The sequence below is a fragment of the Homalodisca vitripennis genome, chromosome 5 (assembly GCF_021130785.1).
Source record: "Homalodisca vitripennis isolate AUS2020 chromosome 5, UT_GWSS_2.1, whole genome shotgun sequence".
Lineage (NCBI taxonomy): Eukaryota > Metazoa > Arthropoda > Insecta > Hemiptera > Cicadellidae > Homalodisca > Homalodisca vitripennis.
The window spans coordinates 103,046,445-103,067,158 of NC_060211.1; the positions used below are offsets into that span (position 1 = coordinate 103,046,445).

At 31.6% G+C, this 20,714-nt stretch overlaps 1 protein-coding gene across 2 annotated transcripts; it reads right to left on the minus strand.

Annotated features, from left to right (window-relative positions):
- Window positions 1-5,067: 5,067 nt before the first annotated feature.
- LOC124362603 (gastrula zinc finger protein xLCGF3.1-like) lies at window positions 5,068-19,355 on the minus strand. Of its 2 annotated transcripts, none has more exons than XM_046817253.1 (2): window positions 19,271-19,355; window positions 5,068-6,752 (listed from the first exon to the last, which is right to left on the minus strand). In XM_046817253.1, exon 2 carries the CDS (start codon window positions 6,578-6,580, stop codon window positions 5,774-5,776), a length of 807 nt encoding a protein of 268 aa, XP_046673209.1. In that variant the 5' UTR covers window positions 6,581-6,752; window positions 19,271-19,355; the 3' UTR covers window positions 5,068-5,773. The 2 variants fall into 2 exon arrangements, with proteins under 2 accessions (XP_046673209.1, XP_046673208.1); XM_046817252.1 differs by lacking the exon at window positions 19,271-19,355 and adding an exon at window positions 17,389-17,826.
- Window positions 19,356-20,714: the final 1,359 nt, after the last annotated feature.

A 20,714-nucleotide genomic window follows, 5' to 3' on the forward strand; every position in this document is an offset into this window, starting at 1 on the left:
TCAAATAAATATAATTCAAGATAGTAAAAAAGTATATTTAGTGATCCTCACATTGTTGCTGACAAGTTATTTCCTTCTTTTCTTAAATCAACCTAACAGAGCTCAATGAGAATCAGAACATGTATCAAAATACTTCATGCGATCTTTCACTTGTTCTTCCCTCAGTTGAAATTTCCTCTCTGAAACATCAAACAAAGCATGTGAAAAAGATATATCTTTGAAACCCAAGCATTCTGGTTTAGATGCATGTACTGAGGCAGGTCTGTGATTTAATACCAAAGCTCCTTGCGTATCGTATTAACTTGTATTTTAAAACTGGCAACCTCCCAAATGCTCTCAAACAGTAAATTAGACCCATCCATACAAAAATTTAGAAATGAGGAGTCTGACAGTTACAGACCAATAGCTCTCATCTTGACTAATGTCTAAGGGTTTTGAAAGAGCATGACAAGATTCCTGCCCTTCAAGGATTAAAATAACATCATATCCAGCTACCAGTTAGGCTTCATAAAATGAAAATCAACATCTGGTGCTAATAATTTTGTTGTCTCTTCTATAACAAGTACACTTGACGCAGGAAAACCAGCGGTTTGGCTTTTCTTCAAAGGAGTTCCACAAGGGTCGGTGCTCAGGCCTGTGCTCTTCCTTTTTTTTCATCAATGATCTTCCTTTTTAAGTGTCAGATGAGGATAATAAGTTATGTTTGTTTGTATATGATACCTTCTCTATCACTAACATCTAATGGTTGGCCAGATCATGAAGTAAAAGACAACATACATCAGATACCTTACTTCAGTGGGTTTTCTCAAAATTGTCTTGCTGTTAACAATTAAACAAATTTTATATAAATAATACAGATTGTGCTAGTCCCTTTTTTGTTTCACTAATCCGATCTAATGACGATTCACTAATCCATCTCCTATCATGAATTTCTTTGGAATTTAATTTTAAAAAATTAAAGATTTACTGATCACACTGAATCATTATGTATCTGATTCACCCTACCTTAGCTACAGTGTAAAAATCTGGAGATGCCAAAATAGGAGGATAGACCTGAATGGAATATGAAAACTAATTGGAAGGCATACTCTTTGATCACTACTTACTTTGAATTTCAGGAAATGATTTCACTCACTACTTGTATTTTGTGCCTTAATTTTAAAGGCAACACAGCCCTGACACTACCTTAAATAGCAGCTTAACTTTGCATTCCAGCAGTTTGCTTCATTTTGTTATAACAAGTGCTCCAATGGTAAAAAAATTGACGATGATATTTTGAACAGACAAAACAATGGCAAGTATTAGAATTATGTGTTAAGGAAAATAAAAACGCATTGTTTACTAAAAAATTGTCTTTTAATTAGAATAATACAATTATAAATAACAATTACAAAACAATAACAAATATATGACAATGATTACAAACACAAACCAAGAAACAATTTTCTACAATTATATAATTACTAAGTTAAGTAAATAAATCATCCTACACATCACACAAATACACATGTGTGCACACCCAACAGAACATTAATTTGAAATAGAAAAACACATTTAGATACAGATCAGTAAATAACAAGGATTATAAGATAGGTCCAAAGAGTGAAAAATTAGTTAAAGTTACAAAATATTACAAGTAAAATAACATGCATTTTAAAAATTATTTTTGAACAATTTGAAAAAACTAATATTTAAGTTTGTTTTGTGCACCATCAATTTTATGCAATTAAAAAAAAAAGAATTGATCTGCTCAATCTAATAAAATTACAAGATATTAAACTTTTGTTTTTTCAATAATTTGTGTAGTACATAGAGAATTGTTATTAATTTTATTAATATAACAGATGAAAGTTAAAATTAAAACAAAAAAAAATATTTTAAAATATCAACATTTCATAACATTTAAGACTCAAGAAGAAATACTATACAAAATTGATGATTAGTAGAGAATTATCTGGAAAGTATGTCACTAGCTATTTCATGAATACATGTATTTTAATAAAACATATACTCATAATACAGACAGGCATATATAGACTCCAATACTGTTTTCCATACTATTAGAAATACTATTTGAATTTTAAGAATTTCAACATAGAAATTTTTAAATCTGGTTTAGAAATTTTATACCATATGTTTTGTCACATTCTGTTTAGATAACTTGGTCAAGTATTAAGATTTGCTAGTTAATATTGTTTTTTGTACATTATTCACTAATGACAATAGAAGATTAATTTGACAGGATGACAGTAATATACATAGTAATATAGACCTTTGTCATTATTGTTTTACAGGAACAGAAATATGTGTTTTTATATCTGCCCTATTAAATTATTTACATGTCAAACTTAAGGTTAAACATGTTCAAATGATAAGTTAATATTGACGTTAACAGATAATTTAGGTGTTAACAATAAATATAGAAAATATTCAGTGGCATTTGACACACTCGTACAATGATGGTGAAAATGAATGATTTGTTTGGGTAATAAAGGTAAAAATGTCTATTGTACATTGGCAACATTTGTCTCATACCACGTGCTCATTGCTCATCTCAATTTGGTTCTTGGTTGTGTTTATTCCTGAATAGTGTCTTACAATGTCAGTCCATTAGATTACTTTGATTCTATTATCTAACAATATGTACAGTTTACAGTCCCTGTCTAATATGTGTGAGGGCAACATGAAGTAGAAACAAACCATAACCCTACTTTACATTGTAAAAGTCTACGGCAATTCAATTTGGTAGATATATACACAAATATTTACACAGTCTTGTAAATGGTAGTGCTCCTGTAACAAACTGCACAGAATGATCCTACTTTACACTACATTGTGTGAAGAATTAATTGTTGGAGATAATCAACTAGCCATGATCGTCTGATTTCTCTGGCTTTGCTCAACATGGAAGGAACACTAACAAAGAACATTGAAAGAATACTAACACGGAACATTCAATACGTTTATGTGATTGATACATGTGCAACAAATAAAGCATGACCGAAGGCTCTATGAGCATCATTTTGTGATTGCTGTGTCTTAATGTTAAATGTTTGGTTGAAAAAAAGAACTAGGCATTATCTTCTGATAGACCTAGGAGTACCACATTAATGTTAAAATTGTTATATTATATTTCACAGTTTTTTTCATTTATTTATTTTTTACTAGGTGGTTTGGCATTTAAATATTAATATTTTTATTTAGTTAACAGCTCCCCTGTATTGGACTTTATATCTGGTTGCGGTGTCATTAATAATTTAATTAATTTTATTATTTTGCGGTTCATTAGAAGAAACATAACACTTTGTGCAAAGTGTTATGTTTCTTCTATTATTTTTCTAATACCATTATTAAAGTTTAGAATATGTTTTTATGTGTATTGTAAGTTATAAGTAGTTTGCATAAAATATTATACATGTACATAATTTCAGTTTTAAGTTTATCTTTCTATTTAGAGATGCCGTAATTAGTATGACTGTTAAGTATGATTCAAAGTTCTACTTTAATGGTTTATTTCTTCTAAATACACTGCAATAAATCTTTAAAAAAAGTATTAAATTCATACCCGTCGTGATGAGCACAATTAATTAAAAATTTACAATAAAATATTTGCATGTCAAAAACGTTTAATATGCCAGAAATAACAGCACCAAGTCAGAAGCATAAATGCAATACCCCTTCTGACTTACTCGGAAGAAAGATTTCACATGTGGTTGCTTATCTCGAAATATCACACTGAAGATGCACCGCTAGTATAATTTGCACAACACTGATGTTACATTGATGCTCTACATTGGCATGTTCATACACTCACAACACTTTTAAATATTTAGAAACATTACTAGAAAAAATCATTAGAAGCATAAACAATCAATCTGAAATTATATTTTTAACCACATTTACTTACAATGACTTAATGTCATTGTGTACTTTAACATTTGAACAGCTGCCATCTTCAAATCTTGAGCGTTTTAAAAAATGAGTAAGAGTCAAAGTTGCTTGGAATTGCTTAATATCTTATAAGAATTGTACAATTTTGATTTATGTTGTAAAATATACTAGGGATAAAATTTTTGTGCAAATGTGAATGCGCCATTCTGAAACCTTTTAGTGGCAAACAAAATTATCCACGCATTGTGTTTTTTTTTAGCAAAAGGAGAGGCCTTTCTAAAACAGAATTAGGAGGACAATCGATACAGTACAGAGTCAATGGTATTGATAAAAAGTGAATCTGCGCTATTTTTAACATAGATCCAAAGTCAGATCTCTTAGACTGCTCGGACATCCCACTAAGTACTATTTCTGGGCGCATAGTTTACTTTGAATCGACTACAAATTACGACAATTATAGTGCTCACTATTATACAGTGAAAAATAACTGAGCTATAACCAATCCTTTTCAAGTTTTAATAACTGACATCTTAAAATCTTAAGAGATATCGAAAAAGGTACAAGCATAAAAGTTGTTTATAAAAATAATTTAGTATTTTTGATAAGAATATAAAAAGATATAAAGTTAAAAGAGGCACACTAAAATTGAATTGAAGTATAATAATTGTAGTATGATAGTAAAGTTATAACAGTACTAGATAACGAGATATAACAAAATAATAATTTCCCATGACTGCATTGTCAAATAAAAATACAAATCAAATATAACTTTATAAACAATACAAAAGTACGAATAAAGTCACATTTCAATGTATAATATCACACACAACAGTCAATAATAGCCGATTATCAGTTTGCAAATAATCTAAGCATATGCAAGCAGCTGATTGCCACGAGTGAGTATTTCCACTGAGAGTGCACCCAGACAGACAAAACAAACAAAGTTGTTACTCCCACCAGATGTAATGATGAATCACACCACACATTGTATCACACAAAAACACCAAAGAAGCACTCTCACGCATTATGATGGAGTTTTGTATAACTAAAATCAATACATAGCGTTGTTCTAAAATACAGCGATATTTTCTGCTTAGAATGTTTTTAGTTAGATTAAATCAGCACGATATTCCATTACAGCATACAAGGGGTTAAAACAGTCTTGCTAAAACCATGCATTTTCAACTATTTTAATTACAATTAGCAGGAGCAAGTGTACTACAAATGAGGGTGGAAGTTTAGCTCGATTTTCACAATACACGTTTTGCACATAAGAGGGAAAAACAAGAAGTGAATATTGGTTTTGGTTGTTAGTGTATCAATATCAAAAAGCAGACCAGTAGTGTCGAGGGAATGATGGGTATATCAAATTGTGGGAAATGATAGCACACAAAAAATCATCTTCTATGCCAATAGGCATCTGCTTCCCCCTTCCATAATTCAAAAGGCCATTATCAGCAGTGGATGTGATAAAAAATTGTTTATAAAAATGTAGTTTTTGTTTGTAATCCATTTTAACAACGCAAGAAATAATTATGAATGATTTTAACATAGAAAAACACAGTATTTAAATTTATTGTAAAAATAAATTTGGAAATAAAGTTTTGGAAAGTATACCTATCAACAGTAAAAAAAATAAACCACCTTGAATTAAAAAAAATAAGTCTTCTTATTGAAAAATTCTTATTATTCCTTTGGCGAATTCATTTGGCAATGCTAGTTAGTGCGTTGTAGTAATTAAAATTATGTACTAATATTATTATTTCTGTTTTTTATTTGACACTAGTTATGTACATTATATAATATGGTGAGTTGACTTGACTTTATTTAGACCCTTGGCACCAAATAAGTTCATTTATAAGCATATCTACAAATACAATCATTATAGCTTTTTAGCTTCATGCATTTTAAGTATGTGTTTCTTTAAATGTTTATTTTGTTTGCAAGCATAACTACACTTGGTGCACTTGAATGGTTTTTCTTGTGTATGCGTTAATAAATGTCTTTTTAAATGACAACTTAATGTACAAGTGTAATTACAGTTTGGACATTTATGTGGTTTTTTACCTGAATGAGTTAGCAAGTGCCTTTTTAAGTCTCCACTTGATTTGCAAGCAAATTTACAAAGAGTACATTTGTACGGTTTCTCGCCTGTATGAGTGAATGAATGTCGCTTTAAACTATCACTTGATGTACAAGCATAACTACATTGTGTACACTTAAAGGGTTTTTCACCTGAATGAGTCAATAAATGCCTCTTTAAATGTCCGTTTAGTGCAAAAGCTTGGTCACACATTGAACACTTAAAAGATTTTTCACCTGTGTGAGTCAATAAATGTTTGTTCAAATTTTCACTTAACGTGCACGCATACTTACACAAAGAACACTTGTATGGTTTTTCACCAGTATGAATTAAAAAATGTTTCTTTAAACGTGAACTTTCCCTGCAAGCATAATTACACAATGTGCATTTGTATGGCTTCTCTCCTGTGTGAGTTAACATATGAGTCTTCAAGTTTCCATGTCGAGAGCAGGCATAATCACACTCGGAGCACTTGTATGGTTTTTCACACGTATGAGTCAGTACATGTATCTTAAAATAGCTTTCAGAACTTGTTTTATAATTACATATAGAACAATAGTATGGCTCATTAAGTTCAGTTGTATCCTCAACCTCTATTTCAAACATGATGTATTGCTCACCATAAATGATCTTTCAATCTATTTATATCCACAGCAATTATTTGTTACAATTTGATGTACTTATATTAGGTAATCCATAGTTATTAAATGGTTTGAAAACTCTGTGTCTTGAATTAGTTGTAACTGATACTGGTAGTCAGGTGAGTTCCACAATTACACTGAAAGTAAAATATTAGTATTAACAATGCAGCTGAAGTGATTCTGTAATGTGTCCTTAAAGAATTCTAATGATATTAAATTAGTAGTAATTTAAGTGAAAATACAATTATACTTTGATAAAACTGAACCATGAGTGCCAATTTTTTGATCAAGTTGTTAATATCTTCTAGTCAGATTTATTTTTATAATCATGTAAAATTATTAACTTACTACCTTTTTTCAATGGTTAATTCTGAGAAATGCATGTTCTGTGAGAGATGGTGTTAAAGTTTTGGTATACAACACAATCCTAACACCATTGTGAAAGTCCATTAGAACAGCCACACTGCTCACTGCATAATTCAGAACTATAAACATCTAAAATTAATAAAAAATCTTCTTCATCATTTATAACAGTCCCTCCCATACTAAACTAAACATTTAACAAAATATGAAAGATTAAACCACAATGATAGAAATGTGTAAAAAGAATTGTGAACAATGATACTCTGTGTTGACTAAATTAACCCTGCAAGTGTACATCATATTTTGTTGAATGCACACCTTTTTTGTGGGGTTTTGCAGGCTCCCCTTGTAAAATTAATAAAATATGTTAGTCACAATTTATACAAAAAAATTTCATATACCAAATTTTTTGAAAGAACTGTAGAATCAGGCTGTTTTAGTTTGAAACAACAAAATTATTTGTTTTACAACAGTTGATACAAAGAAGTGTTGGATAAAAGTATTTATGTTTTTGAAATATTTTATATATATATATATATATATTTATTTATTTTAAAATAGCCAAAAATAAAAAATAGCCAAATTGTAGCAATTTAGTCCTGAACACAGAAATGTACAATTTTATAATATTTACATTAGTAAATCCATACTTGTTTCCGTCCTTGATGTGCTAGGAACTGTTTCCACCTCTATTAAAAAAAAACTGGCATCAATTTGAAAGAGAATGGCTCCAAAATGAATAGAAATAAAAACCACATGAGCTTTGAATGGTATAGTTTTTAAATGCAATTTTTCAGGTAATAGCCACCGATACAGTGAATGTTTGCAGCAAATGTTTATTGATGCGATTTGCATCAGTTGGACATAGTAAATGTCAGAGTAGGCGCAAATTGTGTTGCTGGCTGCTCAGAGGGTTAAATATATAATGAGAAATTATGTGTTTTTATGATTGTCACATAAGGTGTAGTGGCAATAAAAACTATTGCTTTAGTTAAAGTAAACATTGTTAAAGTCATTAGTTTATCATTTTACAAATATCAGCCATTATATAACCAGTTAACTTAAACACACATGGCAGTTAAATTAATTTAAATTATATATTTGCCTGTTTTGATTTATCTACGCAGTTTTCCTATAAGCGTTAAGTTCAGGAACAGACCAAAGAAGATTCTGAGCTTAGAACACAGGTCACAGAATCCCAATACTTCCTGCTAAGTATTGATGTTACATAATCAGAGTTATTACTAATTTTGTACATTCACTGTGATAGTTAAAAAGAGGGTTAAACTGCTTAATTACATACACTGTATCCCAAAATAATTATTCAACCTTTATAAGACATATAGACATCTGATAAAAATGAAAGAAATTTCCAAATGCTAGTGGATATAACTATTTGGACATGACAATTTATAAATAATATTGTATGTTGTTACATATTAAATAATTCCAATAATAATTAATATATGTAGATTGATTCCAAAAACATTGATAGCTTAATGTTTTTAGAGAACATTAAAACATAAAATCTTTTGTATTAAAACTAACTTCTCTGTGATTAAAACAAATTTTGAAACTTTTTAGTAATTAAATTGATATTTTTATCCTGAGTCTCATTTTATAAGTTCTCTAAAATTCGAAGTGAAACTTTTTACGTGTAAGGTGATTGCAAGAACTAATCCACTACATCCCATCTCACGTAAGCACATAAAATTAAACACTGACACAAACAACTGATGTCACATATGCAGTGCCATTATTTTACGTACAGTTGGTCGCCAGTGACCTTGCCTCAGACTGCTGACCCAGCTGAGTCAACACATACCACACAGTCTGTTGTATTCAGCAGACATTGTAAAGTAATATTTGCAATATATTTCAATCCAAAGAAACTGTATTTGTTAAATTAAAAGGTTACATGCCTTTATTGAAAAAATTGATCACCTAAAAACTAAGGTGAAATACCACATTATATTTTATGGTACAAAACAAACTGCTGTTTGTTCTGAAAAGAATGTTTTTCCTTTTAATACTGACCAAGAAAATGACCTTTTTAAAGACAACAAATTAAACCTTCAACTACAAAAGGCATTGAATGAAGCTTGTAAAGCTTATACATTGAATAAGTCAGTAGTAACAGAGAAGAGTGACAATTCTTTAGTTAGTAATTCTGTATAAGGGAAATTGACAGAAATTATTCATAATGTATCTGAAAATGACCATGACTTGGAGTCATCCCTCACTATTGCTGCGGAAGTTGGGAACCATCTTATTAGAAAAAATAATATCTTAAACCAAGAAATCCATGATCTTAAAATTAAATGTAATGCTATTCAAGCAGAGTTTGAAGATAAGTTAAAATTTGCTGATGAACAAACTGAGAATCTTGTTTAAATAACATTGAAGAAGTAAAAAAAGAAAGACAATCAAAAACCACTTTCCTACAAAACAAACTTAGGGTTAACTATGAAATAATGAAAGATATGGAAATTCAATTTCAGAAAGGACTGGAGAGATATGAAAAAGAAAAACAAAGCTACGAGAGCAAAATAAAATCGCTTAGAGGAGTTAAGAAACAAAAGTTTTATTGAATACAAAGAAATGGTAAACCATGCTATTTTTACTTTCAATAAAATCAAAGAATAATATCAGGCTGCATTATCAATAAAGGAAAACCTAATAAAAACACAAGACAAGAAAATAAACCAACTAAACCAGAAGATTGAGAGCTTGACTGAAGTCATAAAATCAAGAAAAACAGAATCACAATCTGAGATTGAGAAACCACTGTTTGGAAAAAAAACTCTAGAAAGCACCAATGCTATACTTTCGAGTAAACCTCAATACCTAGAATCAGCAGTGTGCAACACCATTTTAGTGGCAGCACCTAATAGAACATTCCTTGACGAAATGAATGAATCAAATAAGACGCAATACACTACAGTAGAAAAATCTACAAATGAACTAGTTGTTGAAATCCACTGTGACCAGTTGCTGAGCAACTGTGCAGTGACACCCAAAAAACAACCAGGCAACAAGCCTGCCTCTTGCTCACACTTTGAGACTATTATAGTAGAGTCTCTTATACACCAGTACTCTGATGGATCCCTCCCAGGGTTTAAAAGGAGAAAGCAAAAGAACTTATTAAGGGATAGGTCTAAATCAAATAACACAGTTGGCGTCGGTCGCAATGAAGACACGAAGCCGATTGAAGCAACTCCAACTCCAGAGCCAAAAACTATTTTTCATAAAACTGTAACTCACAAACAAAGTTTAAAACAACCGAGATCCAGCCATAAAATATGCAACACAAAAAAACCTACACTGAATATTGATGTTGCAAAAAAGAGCAGTACGGATACTTGCCAACCTTAAACCCTTGCAGGGAAGCTTTCAGATTGCTTGGGATTTTGACTGTCGTAAACCTCTACATTAAAGCAGTAATCCTGAGAGTGAACAAGACAGATCTACCAAAAGGTACAAGTACCCACACCTACAACACCAGACAAGGAAGTGCTTCATTCTGCCAGCACAACATACTACCCAGTACACTAGAAAACCATCTTACATCGGCCGGAAACTCCACAATGGCCTACCACAATTAATTACTGAAGTCACTGAAGGGAAAGCAACTGAAAACAAAACTACATAAGTGGCTGATAGACAGACCAGCTTACTCTTTGAAGGAATTTCTCGAACTTAAACTACATCAATAACTTTAAGAATTTTATAATATTTTTATTTAACACTTTTTACATAATAACAATTTTGCATGTTTTTACAGTTATCTCTCTCTCTACATAAAAAGATTTGGTACTTTGGGATTATACCGACCACACCCAGACATGAATCATTATTTGACATTTTGCTTCTACTGATTACTAGATTAGCGTAGAACAATATTTCGTCAATATAAAACAGTAATTGTCTTATCGCAAACCCCTCCCCACCCTCAGACAGAGGTCAAAGTCGAGCGGTCTAGTAGATAACGTGATTGCAGAGTCTCACCGCCCGTTCAGCTGGTGCGTCGCTTTGTTGTACTTCCGTGTTTTACCTCTACATTTCTCCAAACATAAAAATTCAACAAAAACAAACATTACCAAACTAAAACTAAACTCTTTATTGAAAAAACACTCAAAACTTGTTTTTATTCTTGATCACACTCCGCCACCCAAAATGCGAGTGCCTCTGGCCACCAAAGGTGCTGCCGAAGCCCGTGCTGATGTCGACGAAAGAAAAACATCCCTTGAGATAGTACCTATCAGTAAAATATCAAATTCTAGAGGGGCTGATCAGAAATATGAATTGAATGGTAATGGAAAGGCAATTATGTACCGTGCAAATCATGTGATGCCGCGCCCTGCCCTAATCGGGATTATCTTGAAAGATAAGATAACAGCGACAAAAATACCGATCACAATACCTGGAAATGCTTGTAATTATGTAATTAAACAGTTGTTTTTTCATTCTATCATGTTTTTTTCTATAAATTTATATATTTGTGTTCTTCATACTGGTGTGGTCGGTATAAACCCAAAGTACCAAAGATTTTAGTTAAATAAGGAGCTGGCTGTACTCACTTGAATCTTGATTTTAACCCCATAAGACCAATGGTAAAATGGTACAGTTGTCTCATTTTAAAGATAAAATACATATCCAAACAATTTTGACAGATGATTTAGAAACATCTAAATCTTTTTTTACAACAAAAACTAAAATGGGTTTGGATGCGGATTGAGTACATCTTTAAAACAAAATATATTCATAACACTAAAAAAAAGAGAAAGTAAAAGTGTTTTAAGTTTAACACTTTTCTTAAGCAATATAGCAGAACCAAGTAATTTCAACATTATACTACAATTAACTGTGTATTTAATAAAATTAACCCGTTGACATGTTACTTGGTGGTTTAGCACTAGAAATTTCATGGTTTGGCTCGTTTTACAAACAAAATTGCAAAGCTTACCATGAAATATATATATCCCATATAATATACAGCCGTATGTGAAACTGACTCATCTATATATACAAATTCTTTTCTATATATACAAACTTGAAATTTGGCACGCAGGTACCTTTTGGAATATGACTCAAAGGAAAAGTCTGAAAATCTGACTTTTTTTACTTTTAAACCCCTTAAAAAATTTGAGAAAATTCAGAAATTTTTTACCCTTGCAGGCCTTTCTTGTAAGCCCGATAGCGGGCGAACTGTTGGAGCTAGCTCGGATTTAATGGAAATTCATCAGTCACGAATGAAGTGAACTACAAAAAAAAAGCTCTAGTAACTTTTTGTCCTATCTCCTATGGTTAGGCGACAAAATACTCGAATATTTAACATTCCTGAGATTTTTCGCTTAAAATAATGTTTCGAGCCCAATAGCAGCCGAACGGTAGGTTGATGGTAGGTTCTGATTGACCCATCAAATTAGAAAATGGGATAATCTATAGAAAAGGTCTAATGACTTTTTGCCCTATCTGCATCTGTTTGGCCGCAAAACGTGATTATGTGAAATTTTTTTGTAATTTTCATGTGAAAATTTAGTTTATGGGGTCGATAGCGGCAAAACCGTTGGTCGTAGTTCAAAACAAGCTTTAAATTAAAACTAGGAAATGATGCGATGTACAAAAAAGGTCTAGTGACCTTTTGCTCTATCCTTAATGGTAGGGCCACAATACCAGTTAAAATGCAAATATTATATGATTTTTATGTGAAAATCTTGTTTCTGGGGTCAATAACAGCCAAACTGTTGATCATAGCCTACATATTTAACTCCAGTGCAATCTTTCCTCCCAAGCTCTGTACTGGCTAAACCAAAACTAATAGCTCAAATCCAATATCACAATTGGAAAAACAAAATTAAATTTTCGACTACAAAGTTTCAGTTACTTTTTCTCATATCTCTAACGGTTAAGCCTCAAAATGCTCTTAAAGTCAAAATTTTAGTTTGATCTATGCATTTTCCCACGTTTATTTGTATTCAACTAAGGCCAATTATGACCGATCTAGACGACGGAATACAAATCCATCGTGTCATTTTTATTGTAAATTAAGTGATCTTTAAAAAAAATCATTTGTTAAAAATCTGCATTTCTCGTTCAAAAATGTCCCTCAAATTGAAAACTTTAGTCAATTATTGTCAATTGAATAGCTCAAATTATTCTTTCCTCTGTTATACTACTAAATTTTGTCCAATTTGATCCTGTCTCGAGAACGAGTCCATTTTCCTACAAAATCCGTTGATATTTTACATATCACACATCATTTGGCTGATCGTCAGCGAAGCATTGATACCCACAAGATTCTCGAGAAAGGATACAGCAGGGAACGCGAAACTTAGAAACCTCATCTCCGAGTTCAATATAACCGTATGTTTTGCTATGTCAATATAACCCGTATATTTGAGAAAATCCCCCCAGAAGAGAAGCACGTAACCTTCCCTCCGTCCTGACAGTGTTAATGAGATAACAATACCCCCGTCCTGGGAATTTCCTGGTATGACCAGATAATCTCCTGGGTAAATTAAACCTCCTAAAGTCTTAATCCCCGGTAAAATTAAATCCCCCGCGGAATTTCCTGGCATGACTAGATAAACTCCTGAGCTGACCGGTGCAGACTTTCTTTCCAAGCTCTGTACTGTCTAACCAAAACTGAGATCAAAAATCCGAGGACATAATCGAAAGACAAAATTAAATGTCCGACAAGACAGGTCCATTCACTTTTTCTCGTATCTCTCACGGTTAAGCCACAAAATGCCCTTAAAGTCAAAACTTTGGTTAAATTTTGGAAAAATCAACAAATTCTAAATCGAATTCTCGGATTTAACTGCTTATCCCCGAATTTGCAAGTGACCATCATGGGGGCCTGGAGGCGTAGCCGAAAGCGAATATATATATACACACACACATACACACAATGTATACATAATATACAAACAAAATATATTATGAAATGAAATGAAATATGCCTTTATTCAAGAGGCGGAGTTAGGGCTATTTAGCCCTCTCTACCACTCAACCTCACATAATATACAGATATATATATATATATATATATACATATTTACATTTAATGACCTTAAAACTATAACAAATTCCATTTTAAATTTAAATTTAACCAAAATATATACTACTATGTAATAATTAAAAATCAAATTTATCAGCTGAATATGTAGAAAATTTTCAAACAAAGATAAATTAAAACTTAAATTAACAATTTACTTTTTAAATAGTTGCTTAATTATGTTTGTGTGTGTGTGTATATATATATATATATATATATATATATATATATATATATATATATATATATACATAATATATACAACCTGACCTGAAGAACTGCTTGTCGAAGGCTTTGCACAGCTCGGGATTATAAACTAATATTCACGGTCAAACACAAACTAATTCATCGTCAAACAAATCATCAATGTCATCATATTCTCCACCACTGCAACTTTTTATTAACTATCTATCAAGTTTTGAAAAACACAGGTTATACTGTCCATTGTAAACAAATGTGACCGCCCTCCATTTATTACACTCAAAACTGAAAGTGAAGATCACATTAGTAACAGCTGATACCATTCTAGCTGATATTATATTTATAAGCTACTACTGTGAAAACAATGCAGTACAAAACGTAACTAAGGGCATCCAAGCGCATTCTAGTGGAAAAAGCACTAAATAAACAGTAATTGCTAAACGGTGAACAGAGGGTGCGTAGCGCATGTCTTTCAGCGTTTAAACCAGTGAACAGTCAGACATGAAGTTCGCGTCTTTCGCCTGCAATAGGTTAATCTTACCATATATTTAACAAATCAACAAAGCAGGCAAACAATAAAAACACAATAAGGAAATGTACAGCGAAGTGTGCCTCATTGGGCACACAATGCGTTTTACAAAAGCCCGATGTGTATCCAAAGGTACAAATCATTGAAAACATGTTAATGGGCTGGTGATAGTTAATGGAACTAGTACAAGTTAGTGTGCGCGATTTTGAGATGCAACCTTCGAAGTATTTCAAAAGTTTTAACTATTTGAAATGTATGAGCTCTCATTTGAAATAATAAAGTAAATTAACCAAACTGCTACAGTATGATAAGCAGCCACCAAAACAATTGAATCATTGATATTTCTCATTATTGAAACTACTGAACAAAAAAAAAAACGTTAAACTGAATTTATGTTACAAGTAGTCTATCTTGAATCATAGTATAGATCAGCTATGTTTTAATATCTATAAAAGGGTCATTCCATTTCAAATCAATCAATAAAAAATAAATTTGGATCTTGATCTCTCAGATTTTGATTTTTTTTTAATCAAAGTTTTACCAACCAAGACTAGTTAAATGCTAAATTTTATATTTTCCTACCTTTTGGTTTTTGATTGACAGACTTCTAAAAACCACAAAAAGGCAATTCTTGGTCATGACTTTTTTATAAACAATGTAGCTAAAAGACCATTATAGGTAAAAAGCTCAAATGTGACATTCTGTTCCTTTTGACATGGTCTTTAATTTGATATATCACATGACTATGTTGTGTACATTTTGAATTTATTTTTACCTTTCCAAAAACTGTTTTTGAAAAACCCAAAATACGTCCGTTTTACGGGTTGTAAATCACAAATAACTATGTTTTTCATAGTTTAAATGTGTATTTGTTGTTATATTTGTGTACTGTGATTCAAGTTATCTGTGATTTTGTGTTTTCTGCTCCGGATAGCTTATCTGTGTTCTGTGGTCAGAACAGCTTAGTAGAGCATCAACAACTGCCCCGTGCAGTAGCATTCATTGTCTCATGGATAACCATCAACTATGGCGTCCATTACTAGCAATAGTATAATACAGTCAATAAGTTTTGAAAGTTAGGCTATTTATGTGTTTGATTGTGGATTATAAGAGCAGTTAAAATATTAGAAAATTAAAGTATTCTATTTTAATTTGTCATCGTGATTTTACAGTGTGAGAGTATGAGTTTACCGTGTAATCGTGTGTTGTTTTTAATTCGAGAACAGCTGTTTATGTGGTCCGAAGTTAAAGTTACCAGATGGTATGTAAGTAGATGCTAGATATATACAAAATTAGGAAATTATGGTTACATTACTAATTACTTATTTATTAGACTTGTGTTTGTTTTTTACATTATTTATTCATTTGTAGAAAGTCAGGTTTTATTTGTTTAGATTATTTTCAAATTGATTTTTATCCATACTGAATGAGATTCCCATTATTAACCTACTGCAATCATCCTCCTGAACAAAACAATATATGTCTCAAACAGATAAAAATGACAATGAGCTGCCCTTGCTGATGGCCAGAGGCACTTGTATCAGGCTAATATTAACTTTTATTATTAGGTTTAAATTAACAAAACGTCTTTTATTTTTGCCAAATTCCCATGAATTCAGCATTATTGTTATTATAGTATCCAAGAATAGGGTAACAACTGACATCGGGTAGGGTACGATAAACGTTTTTTATATCGAAATTGGCAAACAATATTACTTAATCATAACCATCGATATAATCAATCGATACTGATTAATTATTTTGAACAATGAACTTAAATAATCTATATCAACCACTGTAAACAGTTTCAAATAATACTTGTAATGTAATATTTCATTTTTATCTAAGTAACATTTGATTATTAAAAATAGCAGTCAATATTAGAAAACTACACAACGTTGCTTTGAAAGATGGTAAGACATGTTTTCGTGACTTCATCATGTTGGACTCTTACCAAAAAACCCATTATGTGAAATTTACGGGAAAGAAACAATTGCAGTTGTGAAAGGAACAAATATGGTCGTCTTCAGTCCTCCTAATTATGCTTATAATAATTTGTTTGATCACTGTAAATATTAAATTCATATTTTAACTTAAAACATATGATTGTTATTGAGGACTATTGATACTTGTATATCGATTGATAGTCTAAGATTTGAGATGCAAGTATTAGGTATCGATGATTACATTCTTCAATATAAAAACACTGGGTCCGCTTACCGTACCCTACCCCTGACATCACAAACAAATACAAGGTTGACTCCTGACTATAAGGCGAGTGACACTCTGTAAACAATGAAATATTACTCCAAATGAGATAACAGTTCCACTTTAAATGCTCTAAAACTTTTTTATTTGACTTTTGCACCCCCTTGAAACCTTATATTGTTTTGTTTAGGAGGACAATAGCAATATGTTACTAATGCTAAACTCGTCTTCTGCCAATACAGCCCTTAAGTTCACAATTATCACCAGCATTACAACACCTTAAGAAGGAAAATGTTAGAATTTTAAATTGATGAACTGATGACATAGTAAGGCTTTATAAAGTACTTATTCATGTTGTTTGTTGTCTTATTTACTACCTACATTATCAATATCTACAGAATTTACTACCTACCTTTCAGTTTGGTCGGTAGCATGTTACCTAATCATTCTGTTATATTTTCTATGTTTACTCCATAAAACTGTTTTAATTGTCCTAGGGTACGCACATCAGATATTACTTAGCAGACTATCTAATATTGTCGACCTAATTCAGTACTATTGCATTTCTACACTGAACTTGTATTTTGACACTTTAATCAGGTAACAAAATAACAGATTAAAAAATAACCATTACGATTGTTTATAATTCTCATTTCTGATCTGTTTTACAAAATAAGATAAGACACAACTGTAAATATAAAATAGAGTATAAGTGTGAAATATGTTAGAGATTAGGATTGAGGGAATTGAGGCCCTCTAGTTGAGTGAGTGTAAACACAGAGTAACGAATAAAAAATACGGTGAATATTGAGCAGTGTGAAACTGGCCATAGATTCCATCCATAAAAAGAACTAATCCGCTGACTTGAATCCTAACCTGGTTCATGAACTACTCCTGACCTAGTTCCTGAACTACAACTAACCTAGTTCCTGAACCAGTTCAATCACTTCAGGATTAAATTATATTATTAAAATTAAATTTTATAATTTAAAAAAAGAACAAATACAAAAATATCTATAGATTAAAATTAATACATTACTTTGAATGCATGGTCTACTGTATTATATTACTACCCTCATTTTAGACCTCTCCTATTTTTGGACAAATACCAATCTATAGATGGCCATATCTCAAAAACGTACGAGCCAATTTTGATAAAACTTTCTGTACACATTCACTACATGGTCTACTATACTAAAATACAAGCCTCATTCTTAGGCCACGCCTATTTCCGGAGCCACTATAACTTTATAGGCCAAATGCTGACAAAAACCAATCTATGGACAGCCATATCTCAAAAAACGTACGAGCCAATTTTGATAAAACTTTCTGTACACATTCACTACATGGTCTACTATACTAAAATACAAGCCTCATTCTTAGGCCACGCCTATTTCCGGAGCCACAATAACTTTATAGGCCTAGTGCTGACAAAAACCAATCTATGGACAGCCATATCTCAAAAACGTACGAGCCAATTTTGATAAAACTTTCTGTACACATTCACTACATGGTCTACTATACTAAAATACAAGCCTCATTCTTAGGCCACGCCTATTTCCGGGGCTCGTACGTTTTTAAGGTATGGGCCCTTTTATAGTGTTTCTCAAAACTTGCCTTTTAATTGAGTATAGTCTTGAAAATTGCTGATATAAAAGGGGATTATTATCATAAAAGTACTGTTTGTTCATTTAAAATCTTTATTTGTAGTATTTATCTTCTCGTTATTAATTAAATATATATTTTGTATGGTTTGAGTTGATGAACTAGGTTAGGATTCATTTAGGAACTAGTTCCCGGTACTCGTTCTTTTTATGGATGGAATCTATGGCCAGTTTCACGTCGGTGAATATTGTCAATGTTAAAAGTCAACTCCCAAATTAGATTATCACGCAATCTCGTGTTGTAGTACCCTCCCTAGCTAACCGAAGATGGATAGTCATCAACCATATGGCGCTAAATTCAAATTAAACTATCTTGTATTATTAGTATAAAAACTTGTACATTTTAGCTTAATGACTCTGTTTATAAGCTTTCTATCAAAATGGCCAATGGTTTTCGATATCATTTCTATACAATATAAAGAGTCAATATTATTAGAAAACGTCAAAAATCATTTATGTGACATAAATACGTCGTTTGCAATACATTAAATAAAAGTGTAAATGCGACATTTTGAATTAATTTATAATATTAATAACAATAATAAAAACTGTTAATTTATTTATTTATCTCAGCTGATTGATACTTTGATATGCAGAAAAAACAACACCAGCCAATTAAAATTGAGTTACCTCTCTACGCTGAGGAGGAAGGAAAAGATAATATTGCCCGATTTCCATGTATGAGGTAACTGCTAGGCGTGTATCCAAAGCCAACTGCCAATGTTTTTGTCGCTGTGGCCAGCACTATTAAATTAGAGTACTTCGCATCTGCCACGCGAAATAAAGACATCACATAAAATAAAAAAATATAGAAAGGAAGTCTATTTTAAAAGTTTAAATGTGTTGAGCAGGTCCTCTCGCATTGTGGTAACCTCCGTACTTCACAGTAAACGGACGGACCTAGTTTCCGTAATCTACCATATATTGCCAAATTCAAATTCATCATTATATTTGTAGGAATCGTGGTTACCTGTAAAAAGAAACTTCACGAAAAATTACACGTGTGTATGTTTGTTCGTTTTCGAGATATCGCGTGGTCAAACAGACATACGTGATATTTTTCTCTCAAGTCATAGGCTTCATTAGCGCTTAGCCAATTACATGGTTATTGAAACAGTACAGTATTCAATTATGTAACTTAAAAATAAAAGCTTTAACAATAGTTGGTAGGTTAAACGTTATTTTTTACCAGATTTTAACCCATTTTAGAATAAATTGTTTTGTTATTCTATGAAAATAATGGTTCCTGTCTAAAATTTATTCTAATGAAAGTGTTTAATTTGCGTTTTTCTGACAGCTTCTAGACACATTTATGGAAATTTTCTCTCGAGAATATTCTGGCACCTTCAAACTAACCATCCTGTTTTATAATTAACCACCTAGATTATTGAATTCTATTTCAAACCCCGTTACACTAGCTATCCGCTAAAGACTAATATCACTAGCATTAAAATGTGAAGTAAATCGAAGTTTTCGAATATTTATTTCTCACTATAACCAGCATTATGTTCTCAATAATACCGTTTGTATAACGAAGGCGTAGAGAAAATAATTGTTTTCATTAAAAAAAGGAATAAATTACATTAGAAATAATTTCAATTGGTAAATATATTATCTCCTATAATTATAGATATTCAGCTATTATATCGTTCTTTCGTATACTGATGTGTGTGTGTGTGTGTGTGTGTGTGTGTGTGTGTGTGTGTGTGTGTGTGTGTGTGTGTGTGTGTGTGTGTGTGTGTGTGTGTGTGTGTGTGTGTGTGTGTGTGTGTGTGTGTGTTAAACTGTATAAATGGCAATTAATTTAAATAAACATTGAATCACAAAAAGTACTTGCTCCGCCGGAAGTCGAACCCGGATCTCTCACTTGCCGGGTGAATGTGCTACCATTACACCACAGAGCGCTTACTTTTTCCGATTCAATTATTTTGTATTTGGCCATATCTGTCACATATGCGTTTAAATAAGCAAACTAACATATGACCTGAAGACCAAATACCTGTCAAACGACTTTTATTTATATTAAATAAATCAATGTTTATTTTAATTAAATAAGGCTATTGCCATTTATACA